This window comes from Chaetodon auriga, chromosome 13, assembly GCF_051107435.1.
Source record: "Chaetodon auriga isolate fChaAug3 chromosome 13, fChaAug3.hap1, whole genome shotgun sequence".
NCBI classification, from domain to species: Eukaryota; Metazoa; Chordata; class Actinopteri; order Chaetodontiformes; family Chaetodontidae; genus Chaetodon; species Chaetodon auriga.
Window position 1 is genome coordinate 6,833,215 of NC_135086.1, and position 17,777 is coordinate 6,850,991.

The window sequence follows — 17,777 nt, forward strand, 5'->3', positions numbered from 1 at the left end:
GAGCCTGGGAATGAAAGAGAGAGGATGGGAGTGACAGAGAGAGAGAGAGGAGGAGGAGGAGGAGGAGGAAAAAAGATATAAAAAATTAAAAACAAAACACAAAGAAAGAGAACGCCAAGCTATCCCAAGGCTATTTTGTTGGCAGGAAGGCAATGGGCTACTTTCAAAGTCAAAATTACACCGAGGAGCAGCTTAGCAGCACGCTGCAGCAACAAAGCCAGCAGGACTCAGCAACAGCAACAACTTCTCGTGCACCCAATTACGCTTCAGAAGCTCTCCTAAGGAGAGGCAACTCAATTTCTGCTTTCCATCTCAACATCATACACACTCGGACGGTGTTCGAATTCGACTTCCCTCACTGTCCCATCACTGGAAGTTTCCTCATGTTCCAGCACAGAGTTAAAGAAAAAACAATTCACTATCCAAACCGGCTACTCCAGCAGGATATGGTGCGAAAACCTGCACTGTGAAACCATCAGTGAGGGTCTGAGCGCTGGTTTGTGTTTCTGCTGTGAGATCTTTGGAAGTTTCTTACATGTGATACATGTGTGTTCTACAATTCAATCTCCCAGCAGATGAAATGAGGTTTTGTTATCCCACAGGGCTCCATAATAATTGAACGGGCATCATAAACCATAACAACATGTGACATCATCCTCAGCCTCATGTCTCTGTTTACTGGTTTCCTACTGAGCTTAATGCAGATGCTGCTGCATTGAACAGCAACAACCTTTAAAGATTCACTGTGTCCACAGAAAACAGGATGAACGCAGCCGTGAAGGAATGGTTTCCTTATGTAGCTTAATAAAAGCTTAATATTTGGTTATTTGTGGTGGCACTCCCTCTCTCTTGTACTCTCTTTAGTTTTTTTCCATATTCATTCAGACCTGGAAATTACTAAAATCAATTTCTAAGTAGTCCCAGCGGTAGCTTCCTGTAACTCCAGTCAGCATCTGGAGTTACAGCAGACAGAATCTTTATTGTCCACAAAAAAAAGCAGACTCTTCCACAAACTCCTCCAAAATGAATCCATCATAGGGAATGTAAGTGATTAGTCCAGGACAGAAACAAATGGCTTCCCTCTCTCTTCGCCTCTCTCTCTCAAGCATCATACAATATATAGTGCAGTCCGTGTCGGTGATCAGTGTGTGGAGCCTGATAGAGATGAATGGCTGTACCAGCAAGAAACGACAGCGCTGACCATCTCCTGATTACTGCTCACCTTTATTGGCTTACTGCGGGAGATGGAGAGGGGTCAAAGGGCATTCAATACACAGAAAGGCAGCCAAGAGTACACACACCAAATACAGTGAGTCTAAACAGTGTGTGCTAAACACATCAGACGGAGGCAGATACCTTGTAAAAGAAAAAAAACACGCGCAGGCAAAAGGTATTCAGGATCAAGCACGCACACGCGCACATGAAGCGTAATGAGAAAAACGAGTGGACGAGCAGCGGTTGCTTAGTTCAGCTGTTTGAATTCGTTCTCACACACACACACACACACACACACACACACACACACACACACACACACAAGGATGCACTACTCTCCCTGTGACAAATTAATCCATCAATCCACATCAGTCTAACAAGGTGGCTCTCAGGTTAAATCCACAGCAAAGTCTGAAAGAGCCAGAGATACCAGGAAACAATGGAAAAAAAGAACAAAAGAGAGAGAGGGGGAGAGGGGGGAGAGATGAGAGGAATGAAGAGACAATCACAGGGAGGGATACGGGGAGATGTGGCTCTCTGAAGACACAGTTTTGGCAGAGTCTCGTCAGTGTGTGACTGTCGTAGTCAAAGTCAAAGTTCCACTGGGGAGAGATTCAGACAATGGACTGCACCAGTCTCCCCCAGCAACACAATATACCCCTGACACACACACAGACACACACACACACACACACACACACACACACACACACACACACACACACACACACTTCCAGAGAGATGTTCGTTCTAAGCTCCTCTGACTGTTTGTCAGCCTCTAAGCCTGAATGGCGTTGGCAAGGAGGACAGTGAGGGAGAGACGGAGCGAGAGAGGAGAGAGTGACCGAGAGCCGGCGGTGGGTGGAGGAAGCAAAACAGGGCGACGCAGAGATATTAAAACACAGAACTACAACGAAAGCAAACAAACGCTGTGGCTGCTAACGTCAAAATACAAGTTAACGGGTGAGAAACTCTTCCTGTTTTGTGAGTGTGTCCTCGCAAGTATAGACAGATGGGAGTAACTGCACACAATGAGACCATTTTACCAGCCGTCACTTCTTTAAAAAGGACCTGTGTTAGGACGCCTATTAAACACCTTCACACACATTTAAGAGCCCGTTTTAAGAGGTGCATGAGGACGTTTGTGCAACGTGCGCACACACACACACAGACACACACAGACACACACACACACACAGGCCGTCACTTTCTCCCTTTCCCTCGTCAAGCTCTTCATCATTCCTGTGGATATTTGCTCCTCGCCATTTATTTTCACAAGGAAACATCTCTCCTACGCTGATTCTGGGACACACGCTCACACACAGAGAGCTCCGGGCTGTCCCCATCACCAAAGGAAAACACAGCGAAAGAAACACAGCTGCAACCGTTTGTGTTATGTCCCGTCAGCAGTTCGCCTGTACTGTCCTATTTAAAGGGGCTCGAGGAGAGAATCAGTCCACATACGGGCCGATATAATGTTTTTCTTTCCATTTCTCACCGCGGTACCGTTCACGTGTGCGTGGCTCTGCTGAATATTACGACAGTGACTGAAAGATCTCTAATTGTGATTTATTCTGAAGCATCCATCCTGTCGCTGTAGCTGTATTTCAGGACTTCACTCTTCCACAGCTGATTTGATTTATCATCAGAATGACTGAGCTCCTGTTTCTCAGTGTCACCACGAAGACGTCAGACGACAGCGCCTGACACACACACTCAAGTAGGGTGTTTACATGGTTTCTTATTCTGTGTTGATATTTAGAAAGTGGAGTGCTGAGCGGAGGAGTTTTCGCGGTATCTGCTAATGTCAAGTGGTTTTTTTGTATTTACTGAGGGGAGTTTAAAAAATTTGCTCAGCACCTCCGCACAGGGAAAGCATTTAGTCACAAAAACGCACACACTCGCTTACTTTTGGGGAAGGTTTCCACACACGCATACACACACACACTTTTGTAATAAGGTCTCCAATTTCCGTCACTTTGCATCTCAGATTCTGCAAAATTATAATATAATATGAAATCTTCCAAGGTTCATACTTTCCACAGGATGATGGAGACTTTCCATTACCATTACATTACCATAACAGTAATAGTTTTGTGTGTGTGTGTGTGTGTGTGTGTGTGTGTGTACGCGCGTGCGTGTGACACAATGTGCACTTGTGGTGCCCAGCGGTTTCTTGGGGTGTGGAGGCAAAGACCGCTTCTGGAAGTGAAAACAGCATTCCCAGAAGTCATTGTCTTTAAACTCCTCACTTCCCAGGACCCCGCCCCACACACCCCCCCCCCCCCCCTCTCAAGTCCATGCAGCTGTCTGACGGCTCGGTGCAGGGCTGCTGGAAGCATTTCAGTTATAAAAAATACATTAGAGCGAAGGAAAGTGGGTTGGAAAAAGCTGTGGCTTGCCAGGTGCACACTCTCTTTAACAGCTCTCTGGGCTGTGTGGCTTTATAAAACAGGAGACACGTTGACAAGCAACAGGTACAGAGAATGTGTAAATAGGCTTCAGTAAAAAAAAAAGTCTGGAAATCATACAGGGGAAAAAGATAGGGGCCCTTAAAGGCTTTACCGAAAGTTCAACAGGCATATTACTGGGGAGAGCAGAAGTAGCTGGAAACTATGGTGAAATCTGCGGGTTTAAAAACAGTTTTCACAACTTTCACGCATCGCTGCAACCTAAAATTCAGGTCAATTAAGGTTCAGTGATAACAGATAAGGCAGCAGTAAACACAATGACTGGGCTAAACTTGCTGAAATTGCCATCTTGTCCGTCCCTGTCTTAGATTTCAGTCAATAAAAACAGAGTTACAGGACAGGGCAGATCCTATAAACTATTTTTGCTCTGCAGCACATGTTCTAGATACACACATCAAAAACAAGCTGAAGCCTACAGAGCAGCTCAATAAAGGAGTGCAAGCTGAACAAAATACATTAACGCACCCAATTTGACTCGTATTCCTCCGTTAGCCACTGAAACTCCAGGTTCACTGCGCATCACTTTCTTAGAATACTGTACTATTCATCCCAAATTACCAGCTGCATTTCCCAAGATTTTATTATCTTTCTCTCAGTTCTGTCAACGACAGAAAATGTGCTGGAAAACAAATAATTGACAATGAGACTAATTCCATTTTACATCTGTAACCAATTCATCCTAATTCAAGGTCTTTCCATTTTACAGTCTCCTGACAGCGAACAGGGCCACGTAAATGTCGTCGTAGTTAATAAAAGCTGACAAAAACAGCAGATGTTCGGTTTCAGTTTGCTGACCATCCAAAGCTATGTGTTGGAAACCTCCAGTGGAAGAGCAGCCAGAGTCTACGACAGCACAGTTGTACAGTATCTCTTTTTTTCTCCTTCCCAAAAAGCCTTACCTCTTCATGTTTACCATTTCAATCCCTCTGAGCTAAGCCTCTTTTCCTGTACCTCTGCCTTCCTTTTTACGTCTTGTCCAGAACACATTTAACCACTGTCCCCAGTTCTGCGACATGCTTTCTGGACTACAGGTGCAATAAGCTTCATGAGAAACTGAAACTAAAGACAGAAAAAAAGATGTTTTCTCCATCTGTCCAGCTGTTAGAAGAAGTCGTTTTATTAGGGTTTCACTCTAATAAAATAAATGTTAAACTCTGCCTTGCATTCTTTCCGTATCTTGTCTTTTATTCCCCTTGTATCGCCTTGCTCGCTCCCTTCATAACGGTCATGGACCCAGCACATAAAAGTCAATACCAGCATGTAAAAATGGAGGCGCAGCAGAATGCGGAAAAAGGCTGGACTGATTGACAACAATCAAGTGGCAGACAGCAATACAGGCGCGCACACAATAAAGGCATGAAGTAGAGTGCTCTGACATTCGAGCAGCTGCAAATGAAATGGGGGAGACCTTCAAGGCAAAGTGAAAAAGAAAAGTACGGCGTTCAACTTTTAAAGTGTGTGCGCAGGCGACTCAGGTGAGGGGCTCTGAAGCATCGGTGTGTCCTCTCTCATTCTCTCTCTCGCCTCTGAGTACAAGCTCGACCGTGCGTCTTTAAGAGGCGGCCATAGTGTCGGCCCTTCTCTCTCTGCAGGCCTTCTGCAAATCTTACTTTCATCAGCACTTCAAACAAATCAAGGGGCTTCTTCTAGAGGGAGGAGTGTGGCAAAGTGCGTAGGAGACGGACGAGGCAGGATGCAGGAGGAGAAGTGAAGTGTATGTAAAAGTGACTGGAGAGAGGGGACGGAAACAGTATTTCTGTCCCCTGTCTGTATTTGTCTCACCTGCAGTGTTTCCGCCCAGCGATCCGACGTTGCTCTCATCTGCCACTGAAATAAAGGACACACATGTTAACTTACATTGCTGTAGATTCCTCCCTTCTCTTGACTTCTGCATTTGATTTTTTGTGCCTGACTAAATGTACAAAAGTTAAACAGCCGTCCACGTGCTCCTTATCTCTAAAACTTAAAACCTGTTTAAATCTCACTGCACTTCTCCACCCTGCCTTCCTCTCAGCTTCACCTCTTCCTCTATTATTCTGCCTTCTTCTGCAAGATGGTGGAGCGGCTGCTGGCTTTTCCTGTGATGTTAAGTCAGTTTCGCTGCTACTGAAGTCATTTCCCTTCCTCCCTTCTCTCTCACTTCATTTGTCATCCACCCTCCTTTCTCTCCATCGGCCTCTTCTCCCCTTTCTCTCCTGTTGCCACTTCCCCTCGACCTATCCCTTTCACCTTCTGCCCTTTACCCTCACTTTTCTTCTCAATGTTTTCATTTTGTCTTCAGTTACACTGATATCATCCAGCGGTGTTCTCCTCCCTTTTTCCCCTCCTTTGATCACCACACTCTCCATCATTGCTCCTTGTTAATCCTCCTTTCACTTTCTACCTCTCCCCCAGTCTGCCTTTTGCTTTTTCTGCCTCCTTTCAAAAGCCACAAGGCAGGCCAATGCCAACGAGGAGCACACTGACTGATAGCACTCAAACACAAACACACACACACACACACACACACACACACACACACCACAAAAACCGAGCAGTGACATGGCTTCTCCCAGCAAATACTTTTCTAATGAAAACCAAGCCTACAGCGTAATTCTAGCTGCATGTGTGTGTCTGACGGCATCTGTCTGCGGTGAATCAACAGGACTGCTTCAGCAGCCCAGCAGTTTGTGGATAACTGCGTGTGTGTGTGTGTGTGTGTGTGTGTGTGTGTGTGTGTGTGTGTAAGCCTACTTCAGCATATCTGTAGATGCCACGTGTGTGACACACACAGGGGCGTCTTAGAAAGAGTCTCACAAAGACACAACATGCAGACACATACGTTGAACAATAAACCCAGTTAAAGCACTGACGTTGCTCATACTTGCGAAAGAAGAATAAGGACAAAACCTGAAGATGAAGAGCGGGACAGACGCTGAGAGGGGACAGAAAAAACCTGGGAGGGAGTTCATCATTTGGAACTGATCTTAAATTATTCTTAAATCTTTAATTGGGTGGTGTTGGAAAATGAAATCAGGCCAAATTAAATAAAAATGAAATTATGTAACTGACCCACGAGTGAAATGCTGAGAATGTTTTCTGTCTCTGTTTCCTTCTCTGCACAGACACAACAGCCAAAGCACAGCACGGACTCGTACCTCAGCTGTACTGCTTATTACATTTTGTGAAAATGCACTTCTCACAATGCACAAAGCACTTTCTGTGACACTGATTAAAATTATGACATGCAGTAATTATACAGTATTATCGGCAGTTGGGTGACACTATTTACAGACATTAAGAGCTGGAAGGTTTGAAAACAATAACAAAGAGCTTTCTCGTTTAGCCTGAGAAGGAATAAATTACAAAGGACAAATACAGTTATGCTTCCGTGACAATGAGTGTGTTAACGTGCACACTAATACTCCACTATAATTCAGAATAAGACAAAATTGTGAATATTTGGAATATTTTGTGCATGTAAATGTAGTTAATGTCAAAAATAAGATCTCTCTACATTTATAGATGTTGAAGCCAGATGTATCCTGTCTTCATTTGAGCAGCTCTGCAGCAGCCTGTTCCAGTCTCAACTGTTTGTCAGTGCTGTCCAATCAAGGTAAGAAAGCCCGAGAACGCAGGAGGCAGCCAGCTTCACTCGTCATTCGTACTCAAACCAAACTCAGTCAGTGCTGTCCAAGATGGCGGAGTCACCTAACCTGTGTGATACCACCTGATTTGAACATTTTAATGAGTACTTGAAAGCACCTTTGGAGTAACTCTGCCACTAATTTGTGCTGCTCCGGCTTTACATTTTGGATTCCACTATAAGGGCACATGAAATGGAAGATTCAGATGATACCAATTATGATGGCTACTGTGTGTCTGCATGTGTGTCAAAAGTAACTCTGCTGCTTAAAACAGACAAGCCAATAAGAGTTTGAGTTGAAGGGCCACCCTCTCTTCTTCTTTCTGAACGTGACGCTATGCAGCTTACTTAAAATGTTCATTTAAATACATGAATTGTGTCTAATTTGTTCTAATTAATAAAACCTGTTTTATTGTTGTTGTTGTTGTTGTTGTTTTATCTGATGTGAAACAGCAATAACATGACTCTGGCATTACATCTCACCCTCATCCAGCTCTGAAATTGTGTACACCTTCCTAGCTGTGGCATTCCTGTCTTGCTTGTGATATGTGAGGAAGTTCTTCCCCTGAACTTTACAGAGACAGAGGGCATGCTGGGAATAAGAAAAAACAGCAGAGGGGGATCTAGAAGGATTTCAGGGTAGACTACAGGGATAACATTTATCCCCAAAGATGTAAGGTCCTCCCCTTCACAATATTTCTGGATATAACACAACATCTTAATCTTAGCTAAATCCCGTTCCCCTGCTGTCAGTAAAGAAACCACGAAAAAAAAAAAAAACACATTTGTGAATAAGCTGTTATTACTGCTCCTCGATAGTTTGGCAATGAAAACACATCATGCCATTCAAGCAATAATGAAATGTGTGTCGAAAACTGAGTGAAGATCAAGCGTGTGAAAACACAAAGGAGGTTAACACCAAGATATACAGCACATACCATCACACTGCTATTCAGTACAACGTCTGCACTATTCAAACAGTCTCCAACTCTCTTGTCATTTCCTCTCTCACGCACACGTGCGGCGTGAGGAGGAGGACTGAGGGAAGTGACATTTGAAACAATAAGCTTTTGTTGAGCGGCACCATCCACTGTCATATTACACAGATGTATGTATGCACAAAGCCCACTCCACACACACACACACACACACACACACACACACACACACACACACACACACACACACACACACACCTCTAAAGCTGACTTCTTAACAATCACTGAAATGTCACTGCACCCTCACATCAGAATATCAGCAATCAGGGAGCAACAGGTGACGAGGCTGACGTGGAAAGCGGGATCACAGTGGCTGCAGAAGCCTTTCTGATGGTTTTTTTGGCATCAATAAAAACCGTAATGAAGCCGAACACGATTTGGGACCCATTCTTGCTGTCTTTGTCGGACATTAAGAAAAATAAGTCAGAGTAGTTGGGTTTTTTATACACAAACGAGTGTCACGGCTTGTCATTCCTTCAGGAAGGTCAGAGTGTTGTCCAGCCTCTGGAGCTGAAGTTATAAGAGAGAAAACCACAGCAAGGTAAAGACACAATCAACTGTCTCTCCACGTTCTCCCACTGCCTCAATCTCTGCCCTAACATTTACATCCTCAGTGTCACCTGCAATCTACACCTGTCTTCTGCAGAACAAATCGTTTGATCAATTGAGCAAATGGGTAACATCATTGTGCTGTCATACAAACAGCAACAACACATGCAAACACAGAAATGTAGGCGTTACTGTGATGACAGAAAAACATACCAAACCACATTAGGACGACCAATCAGATAACATATTTTCCCATCCATGTAAGCACATAGAGCGCAAACACGCAGACACATCGCAGACATCCTGCAACAGGCAGAAATCCCCACCTACATGTGTAGCTGTGAGTGTGTGCGTGCTTGGACAGTACGCAGGTGCATGTGTGCAGAGGTGTCAGCCCGCATGTGGCTTTGAGGAGCATGCCTTTGGTGCAGCAGCCATGCATCAGCAGTAAGTTTTCTGTGAGGTAAAGACACATGCAGCCACCATGCAGAGCATATGAAGAGTAAAATCTCCCCACCAGTGGGCTGCTGGTTCTGAGTCGTACCCAGGTCCATGCTCTTGGAGGCTTTAACATGCTGGAACTGCCGCTGGTTCTGGTTCTGTGCAGGAGACTGGGGCTTAGCCGGGCTAGAGATGTGAGAGTTTTCCCTGGAACAAATTGATTAGACGGTCACTTCAGACAATGTTTTGGCAGAGCCTTTACACAGTTAGTGCACTTATTATTACTTCTTAAAGTCCTTCCGATCTGTTACTGGTCGCTGTGTCTTTTTAAATGTAGTTGATTTTACTTCTAACGAAACCTCATGCAGACAACATGCAAACTGAAGGCTCGTCAAACAATTGTCCACCACCACCCACCTTTCCTGTAGATATGAGTGTTGGGTAGAGCTGCTGAACTCTGCTTCATGTCCACACAGCTCACCGTCCTCTTCCTCGTCCATGTGAGAACAACTCCCATTGGTCACTGGAAGGCAAAAAACAACCCACAAATGTCTGCACTGAGGATCGGAGAAGTGGTGATGTGATGCAGCAAATCAGAAAGATGGTCATGTTTTCTGGAGCGCAGCCGCTGTGGTTTGCTTAAATTCATTCTGGTTACAGTTTATACTACTAGTGAACAGTCATTACTTCACCAAACAAAGCCACAGACTGTGTTAAGAACAGCGGACACTCGGACATCGTCCATTGGTTTGTGGGCTACCGTTCTGAAGCCTCGAGTCTGGGATTTTGGCCGTCACCATCTTGGCTTTCTTGGAGCCAGAAGTGGCAATACTTGGACAAGAGGGTGGAGCTGGGGAGGACACATCCTGCCTCTACCCTGATTGGATCTCACTGATTTGTTAATCACAAGGTAGCTACGTCCTAAAGCAGATGAACAAATTGTGGCAGAGGTCGGCTCAACAGGCTAGCCAATGAATGCGGAGGGATAGAGCTATTCTGACCAATTAAAAAGCAGCTGGCCAACACCAACACGACCGTCTGCTCATGAGCTTGACAGGAGCAGTCTGAGGATATCCTGACACTTTGACCTCCCAGACAGGTGACACGAAGCCACCTTTGAAGCCGACACAAGGTGATTATTTGATACTGGAATAACGTGTGGAGGGACACTTTAACCAAACACAGACTGCACTGTTGGTTTGTTATTATAAACTCCATACATGTCCAAAAAGTGGGTTTAAACTGAAGCTTCACTGACCAAAGGTCTTGAGAATAGGAACTAAAGTGAGAAGACAAAAGAAAGATGAAGCAAGATGGAGAGAGAGACAAGCGGTTGGATGAGGAAAAACAAAGGAGACAGAAAGAGGATGAAACCCACAGAGCAAACGCAGCTGCTCCACATCCACAGAATTCTTCCTGCAGATGTAGCTCGGCGATACGGCTGCGTCTGCTTGATAAACGAGTTTATGACAACTCCATACACGGACGCGCCATCCACCCAAGCACAAATTACATGCAGTCATCACTTCTCAGAGCGAAGAGCTGCCACACGACGCATGCCGGGATTATTGCACAATCTTCACTGCGTGTCCTTTGTGTGCTTGCATCCGCACATGTGACTGAAAGTAGAGATGCTGGAGAGGAAAACAGCATCGTCTGAAGATATCTCGTCCTCTCATCTCTCTCTCCCCCCCCCCCCCCCCCTCGCTCGCCCTCTCTATACTAATCACCTGCTTTATTTTTCTTCTGGTCCCATTCTCGCGATCTGATATTTTGGCTGTCATTTATCTCTCCTTTCAGATCTCCCATAAATCATTTTATCTCCCACTCAGTTTTCTGCCTTTTTTTTCCCCAAACTTCCTCCCTCCTCCTCACTGCCAGCACCTTAATCAGCTGAACTGTCAAAAGCCCATTCTTCTTTCACCTCACACACACGCGCGCACACACACACACACGAGCCGACTGCCAGCCTTTGAAGAGAAAAAGGCATTTGCTGTGTGGATGACAGATCAATAGCAGTTTGCTCCAGTAACAGATAGATGAATTCACTTCTTTTGCATTCAACTTTTTCTTCCTTCCGTCTGTATTTGTCTACAACATGTCTGCCTAATCATCCCTCTCTATTACACCCCATCTCTTCCTTCCTTTCCCCTTCCTCGCTCTCTTAAGTGCTTAAGATGGTTCCCTTTACATTTTCAGAATGAAATCTTAAAAACAAGGGCCTGTGTCACTAAAAGATGCTGAACTCTCTGGTCAGAGTCCAGGTTGTTTTGCCTGACGAGTGATCTTACATCAACAATTCGAAGAGTGATGAACTGACTGTGACTTTTAATACAAGCAGGCTCCAAAAACAACGTCCTCCCAAAGCAATTTTGATTTTTGGCAGAATGCTTAGCTAAGCATATGAAAAATGATGTCATGTCAAGATCTCAAAAAACTTTTTTAACAGTGAATTCCTTTGACTTTTAAATATAATTCAATTGAAAAACGAACAAAAAAGTGTCTTAATAATATGTAATAAAAACATGATATAATGAATATATATACCTATATTTAATATGTGATGTGTATTATCGATTATCTTGCTTTCACAATAGTTGGAAGCCAAAATCGTAATTGAAAATAAAGTTTGATTACTCGCCCGGCTGGAGTGCACAGAAAAGGAAAAAGTGCAGCGATGGTGAAGAGATAAAGAGAAAGATCTATAAATACAGAAATAACACATCTGCATAAATACATATGGAGAGATCGTTACACTCAATTTATTCTTCTGCAGAAACACACATCAGCGCAGGGAAGAAATTCTTGATTTTCATTTGGACTTCAATGCCAAATGAAATGGATTCAGTGTGTGAAATACTTCATTAGTTCACTCACTCACACACACACACACACACACACACACACACACACAAATACACTCCAACCGATAACATCAGCTCACAACAACTCACAGAGCCTGAGAAATGTGCTTACTGTACATACACACACACACACACACACACACACACACACACACACAGAGACACACACACACTAGTGTGTGTATGTAGCTGGGGTGAATTTGAACAGCAAAGTGTATTCAAGGTCAGAACTGTTTACCAGATTCAATGTAAACACACAAAATCAACACTGTTTTATAGTGGCCAACAATCCCTGAACCAACACCCTCACGCGCGCGCACACACACACACACACACACGCTCATGCACAACAGCCATTAACACGTTTCTAAACAGGCACAGGTATCATTCAGAAACAAACGCACACAAATACACACTTTTTAACAGGCACACATGCAGGCTAACAAGAGGAAAACACAAGCAGGTATACAGTCAAATAAGCGCACTCACTGACACACACACACACACACACTCACACACACATGGATAATATAGGAGGTTGGAGCAGATACAGTTAGCGAGAAAGAGTGAAATGAAGCACAAAGAACTAAAATAACTCTTTACAGCAGGCCAAGCTGAGCGATAACAAACAAGCAGAACAACCTTGAGAAACATGAGAGAAAAATAAAAGCATGGAGAGAGAGCCGGGGCGAGGAATGAAAGCGAAAACAGGGGCAGAGTAGTCTCTAATTAAGGCTGCAGTGTAGATGGCAATATTTGTTTTGTTTATGTTTGTTTTCAGTTTGTTTTATCTCAGAGACATTGTTTATTTTTTATGATTAATAAACTTATTCGGTGCTTTGCTGAACTTACTACAAATGATGTGCCCACCTTTGATGCTGCTTCAATGGCAAAAAATAAAACAGAAAAACAAAGCAATAGAAAAGTGAATCAAGAGCAGCTAAAATCGGGGCTGGAACAGGGTCACAGCGAGCTGGAAGCCCGTTTCAGGAGGAAACGTCGGGGCCGAACAGCGTTCCAGCCGAGGGTTTGAAAATATGGACATTTTTTCATTACATAAAAATGTGTCTATGTCGCTAATCTACACTGTAAAGTGTGTGTGTGTGTGTGTTCATGGGGGAAATGTATCAGAAACAAGCAATCAGTGGTGAGCAATTTCATAAAAGCATGCAGGGTTCCCCCAGTAAATCCCTGCCATCTCTGCCACTGCCTCAAATGGAATCAGCCCTGAAAGTAGAGGTAAAAGCATTTGGGTATACATAAAGTGCAAACAGTCTAAATGGGCTAATTAGTATTGGTTTATATGGCAGCATTTCTCCAAAAACCTGCACCCTAGGCTCAGATGAGCGCTTGCAAATGGGCCATTTTCTTCAATACAAGGAAATAATGCTCAGTGCTGATTAGCACATTTGTATCACGGCCCTCGCGGTTTGCTCAGTTAGCTCTGCAGTTTCATAAACGCTAATTGCACATCGCCTGCCTATCAAAATACAGCATGGGTGAAAGTCAAAAGGTTAACGTGCCTGGCTTACGTCAACTCTGGGCTCAGCTGACACAACTGCAAGCACAGAATAAGCATATATTTAAAAAAAGAAATAAAAATCAATGAAGCTGATGAGGCCAACACTGAATATATTGTCTTTGTGCTGTTTTCAGTTGAGTGAATGTCAATAGGGATTAAGAATCTGACCGAGCTGCTGTTAAAACCGTTCTTAAAAAAGAAATTTGATGATAAATGTCCTAAACCTTTCCAATGAGGCCTCAGGAGAAAACACTGTGCACTTCAGTCCTGATACTGTGCACAAAGGCTTCTGGTGACTTTGCATGAACTGCCCTCTCCCACACTACACACACTGTGTGTGAGGTGACCTGACGAACAGGCGCCGAGAGAGAAAAGGGAAAAAAAATCTTGCTGGCAGTAAATGTCATGTCGCCACTCACCATTAGACGCGTAGAGACTGTTGTTCACCGTAGGAGGGTGAATGGGGCCGTCAGTCTGACCGACCAATCCTGGCTGACCGTTCACCGAGCTCCCCAGTCCTGACAGGCCACAGGAGCTGTCAAATGAGCGATTGGGTGACGCCCCGTGCTGATCCTGAAACAGGGAGAACACTTTCAGGACACAGCTCACACAGACTGAACACGCTCGGCGAGAACTGCTGAAATCCTCAAAACACTGAAAACATGAAACGAAACGAATACACAAACCACATTTTGATGATTCTTGTAATCTTATTCACTCTCACTGAACCTTTCTGATGCGAGTGCCTGATATGTAGACTGCATTTAAATTGAGTGATGACCAGAGGAGTGAGTGAGGGCTTTGTAGTGGTCTATTCAAACACAATTAGATTTCAAGGAGGCAGAATAAAGAGAGGAAGAGGGAGACACTCGAAAGACTGTAGAGGATCAAGGTGAAAGAGGGGACCCCGTTTCCCATGGCCTGTCGGGTTGTAACTGTCTTCCACGCTGCCTCCGTTTCCTGTGTGTGTGTGTGTGGCAGTGACAGTCACGCTGACACCTATCCCCTCGAGGGAGGGCCCTCTTGGGGCCCCGGAGTAATCAAACAAAGCATTCATTCCGGCGTCGCTGTGCCTTTGAAAGTATATTTTTTCGGTAGGAATTTAATTAGCATTTATTTGTCTTCTGTGCGTGTGTGTGGAAAACTGTACGTGTTCATTAACATGTATACATATGTATGCTGTGAGTGTCTCTGCACAGACTCAGCCTCCACTCGGACAACAAAGACAGAAAAGTACTTTGTGTGTAATTCATCCTTCTTGTCGTCTTCCTCTTGACCCCCCCCCACCTAGCACCAGCTCCTCGCCCAAGCTTCTCCCCAGCTTCAACTCAGGACACATCACTCTTCAGGGTGTTAGAGGTCCTGCGGGCCCCCTCCCTTCCCTGGCTCTCTGCCAGCACACATCCCATCGCTGGTGTCACAGTGCAATCAGATTACTCACTAAAAACAAATGCTTCTTCAGCCAGTAAAAAGAGGTTATGGAGGTATTAAAACACTGTTTTTACATACAGTCAAACGACTCTGAATCTGTTCCTCCTCTGGAATCAAACATCTTGGTAGGGACGCTGCTGCAAATAAGCTTTTACTAAATAAATATAACTACATGTAATGAATTCTCTTTATTCTAATTTTCTTTTTTTTTCTTTTATCCTCCATCTTATGTACATTAGGAACACGGTGCATGCCATTTCTTTGTTGTAAAGCACTTTGAGCTGCATTTCTTGAATGAAAGGTGGTATACAAATACAGTTTATTATTACTATTATTGTTGCTGTAGTTGTTCATTAAGTCCATTTATATTATTGAGATAAAGTACAGTCAATAGCCTATAATGTCATACAAAATACTGGAAAGCTATCTACAAAGATGTAAAACAGACAGTCAAAGCAGCACATTAGCAAGACTTTGTATTGAAATTGAGATGTTGTGACGACCACAGTGCCAAGACCGTGCAGGGTCGTACTTATTTAGCTTGGAGATAGAGGCTGTTTGGACAGTTACTGAATGAAAAAAAACAGCAGGGTAAAGAGAGAGATTAGAGAGAGCTGGCTGGGGATGAATACAGTAGGAAGAACTGAGTGAGAGAAAGAGCAGAGGACGTGGACAAGAAAAAGACAGGAAAAAAAGATCAGAGGGGGGAAAGCAGAGTGGTCCACTTCTGTAATGTTAAAAGCATCGATACTGAGGCCCAAAAAAAAAGGCTTTTAAGGTACAGTCTCTTATCTATCTGCCTTTATCTTCCTTTTTTATCCTTCCTTTTCCACTGTTACAACAAAGAGGGAAACATGGATGCCACTCTTTGATGCTGCTAACAGCTTTCAGCATCAAACTATTGACAGGGGATGCCCTGAGCCCTGAAGCCCAAGTACACCTCTACATACACACATACACTCATTATTGGGCTCTCTTACCTAAAACTAATGCAGTTGAGTACAACAGCCTCACAATAAATGGTTATAGCGTTCAGATTCTGCGAGGCAGTGCTCATATTTTACTTTATTTAGACACCTAAATACTGAAACTTTATGTGCTTTTTTATTTTTCTGTGTGGTTCTTGTGCTTGTGTGTGGGCATATCATGCAGGGCGTAAACTATATGTAGACTTTTTTTATTCCCCATTAACAGCAGGCCTTGCAAAGAGCCATTCACACTTGAGCCAACAACCGAGCTTTGTGTGTGCAAACCTTCCACAGAGCCGTGTAAAAGGCATCAGCTGAAAAGCAGCTGAGATGAAAAGCATCTTTTTTTTTTTTTTCTTCAACTCATAAAGAAAAGAGACACAGCTGAGTGAAGAACACTCGCACATACAAAGAAGCGCACAGACACACACACACACACGCACAAATGCACAAAATCTGAATAGCTGGTGTAAATGCTCTTTTTGCTGCCGCTGGTACGAGCAGGGAGAGCAGTGTCAAGTCTGTGAAGAATGGATGGATGGAAGGGCTAAAAAGTTGGGATGCGTGGAGTCAGTGAGAGTCAGTCAGAGAGGGGATAGGAGCTGGAGTGGAGATGAAACAAGCACGCGTGTTTGTTGTCACGGCATGCTTCTCACAGCAGGCGTCCTAACCTAGATTCTGGCTCTCTCCCACAATAAAAACAGACTTCTATTGTGAACAGACTTAATGCAGCGTGTGTGTTTATTATTATATTAGCACTATTCCCACCACACAAATGCTTTAACTTCGTCAGCATTAGGTGTTGTGTCCATAGATTTAGGCACATACACACAAGAAAGAGTGTGAGCACAGCCATTTGTGTTTACACTGAACTTTAACAAAGCAAACAGGCAGTTTTTCTCAATTTCACTTAGAACCAAAATGTGTATTTTCTCAGATTTGTTTTAAGTGGACTGAAGGAGTTCTGGAAAGCTGTCTGTTGTTGGAGGTGTGTACTCTTGAGTCCCACTGACAGCAGTGTCGGCTTTATCAGCCCTCTTTCACCACAGAGCCAAGTGAATTGTTATTCCCAGTGTGTAAGTTTGTGTGTGTGTGTGTGTGTGTGTGTGTACCTTCAGAGCCCTTAGCACCACTAGCTGGATGGTCCCTCTTAGGTTGCCCTCCTGCGACATAGAGCGGCGGAGCGTGTCCATGGCCACATGATTAGAGCATCCCAGGAGCGACTCTCCGTTTACGGCTACCAGCTGGTCATTGATACGCAGGCGCCCATCCTGTGACACACGCGCACACATAAACACACCTGCTGTATTAAAACATTGTGTGCATTGTCAGTGTACTGGATTGTAGACCTGTGCATGTTTTACAGGTCTATGCTGCATTAATGTCTTTACAAATCATGTAACTGTGTGCATGTATGCATGTAAGTGTTATTTAATTGATGGCAGGATCCTGAATGTTGTTACAGCACATTCATGTTTCATCATGCTATTCTTAGCTCTTTGTACCAATGCAAGCACAAGTGACCGGGGTCCATAATGGGACTAATTGCTGAGCTATTAGTAGAGAGCCAGTGGATATACATACACTCACCTGTAGCCTTCACTCTGTGAAAGTCAAACCAGCATTAAATCTAGAATACCAAAAACCTGACAAACACTGAAGCGCGCACACACATCTTTCTCTGACTGTGACT

The 17,777-nt window shown here is 44.0% G+C and overlaps 1 protein-coding gene across 3 annotated transcripts in view; it reads right to left on the minus strand.

Moving 5' to 3' along the window:
• Positions 1-17,777, minus strand: part of LOC143330157 (partitioning defective 3 homolog B-like) — a 186,221-nt gene that overhangs the window by 87,252 nt on the left and 81,192 nt on the right. For 2 of the 3 annotated variants that reach the window (XM_076746438.1, XM_076746437.1), the window contains exons 13-17: positions 17,197-17,355; positions 14,105-14,258; positions 9,717-9,822; positions 9,376-9,506; positions 5,469-5,513 (exon numbers count right to left, since the gene is read on the minus strand). In XM_076746438.1, coding sequence (XP_076602553.1) covers positions 5,469-5,513; positions 9,376-9,506; positions 9,717-9,822; positions 14,105-14,258; positions 17,197-17,355 — 595 coding nt within the window. The remainder of the gene's footprint in view (positions 1-5,468; positions 5,514-9,375; positions 9,507-9,716; positions 9,823-14,104; positions 14,259-17,196; positions 17,356-17,777) is intronic. The other variant, XM_076746439.1, reaches the window with a different exon arrangement.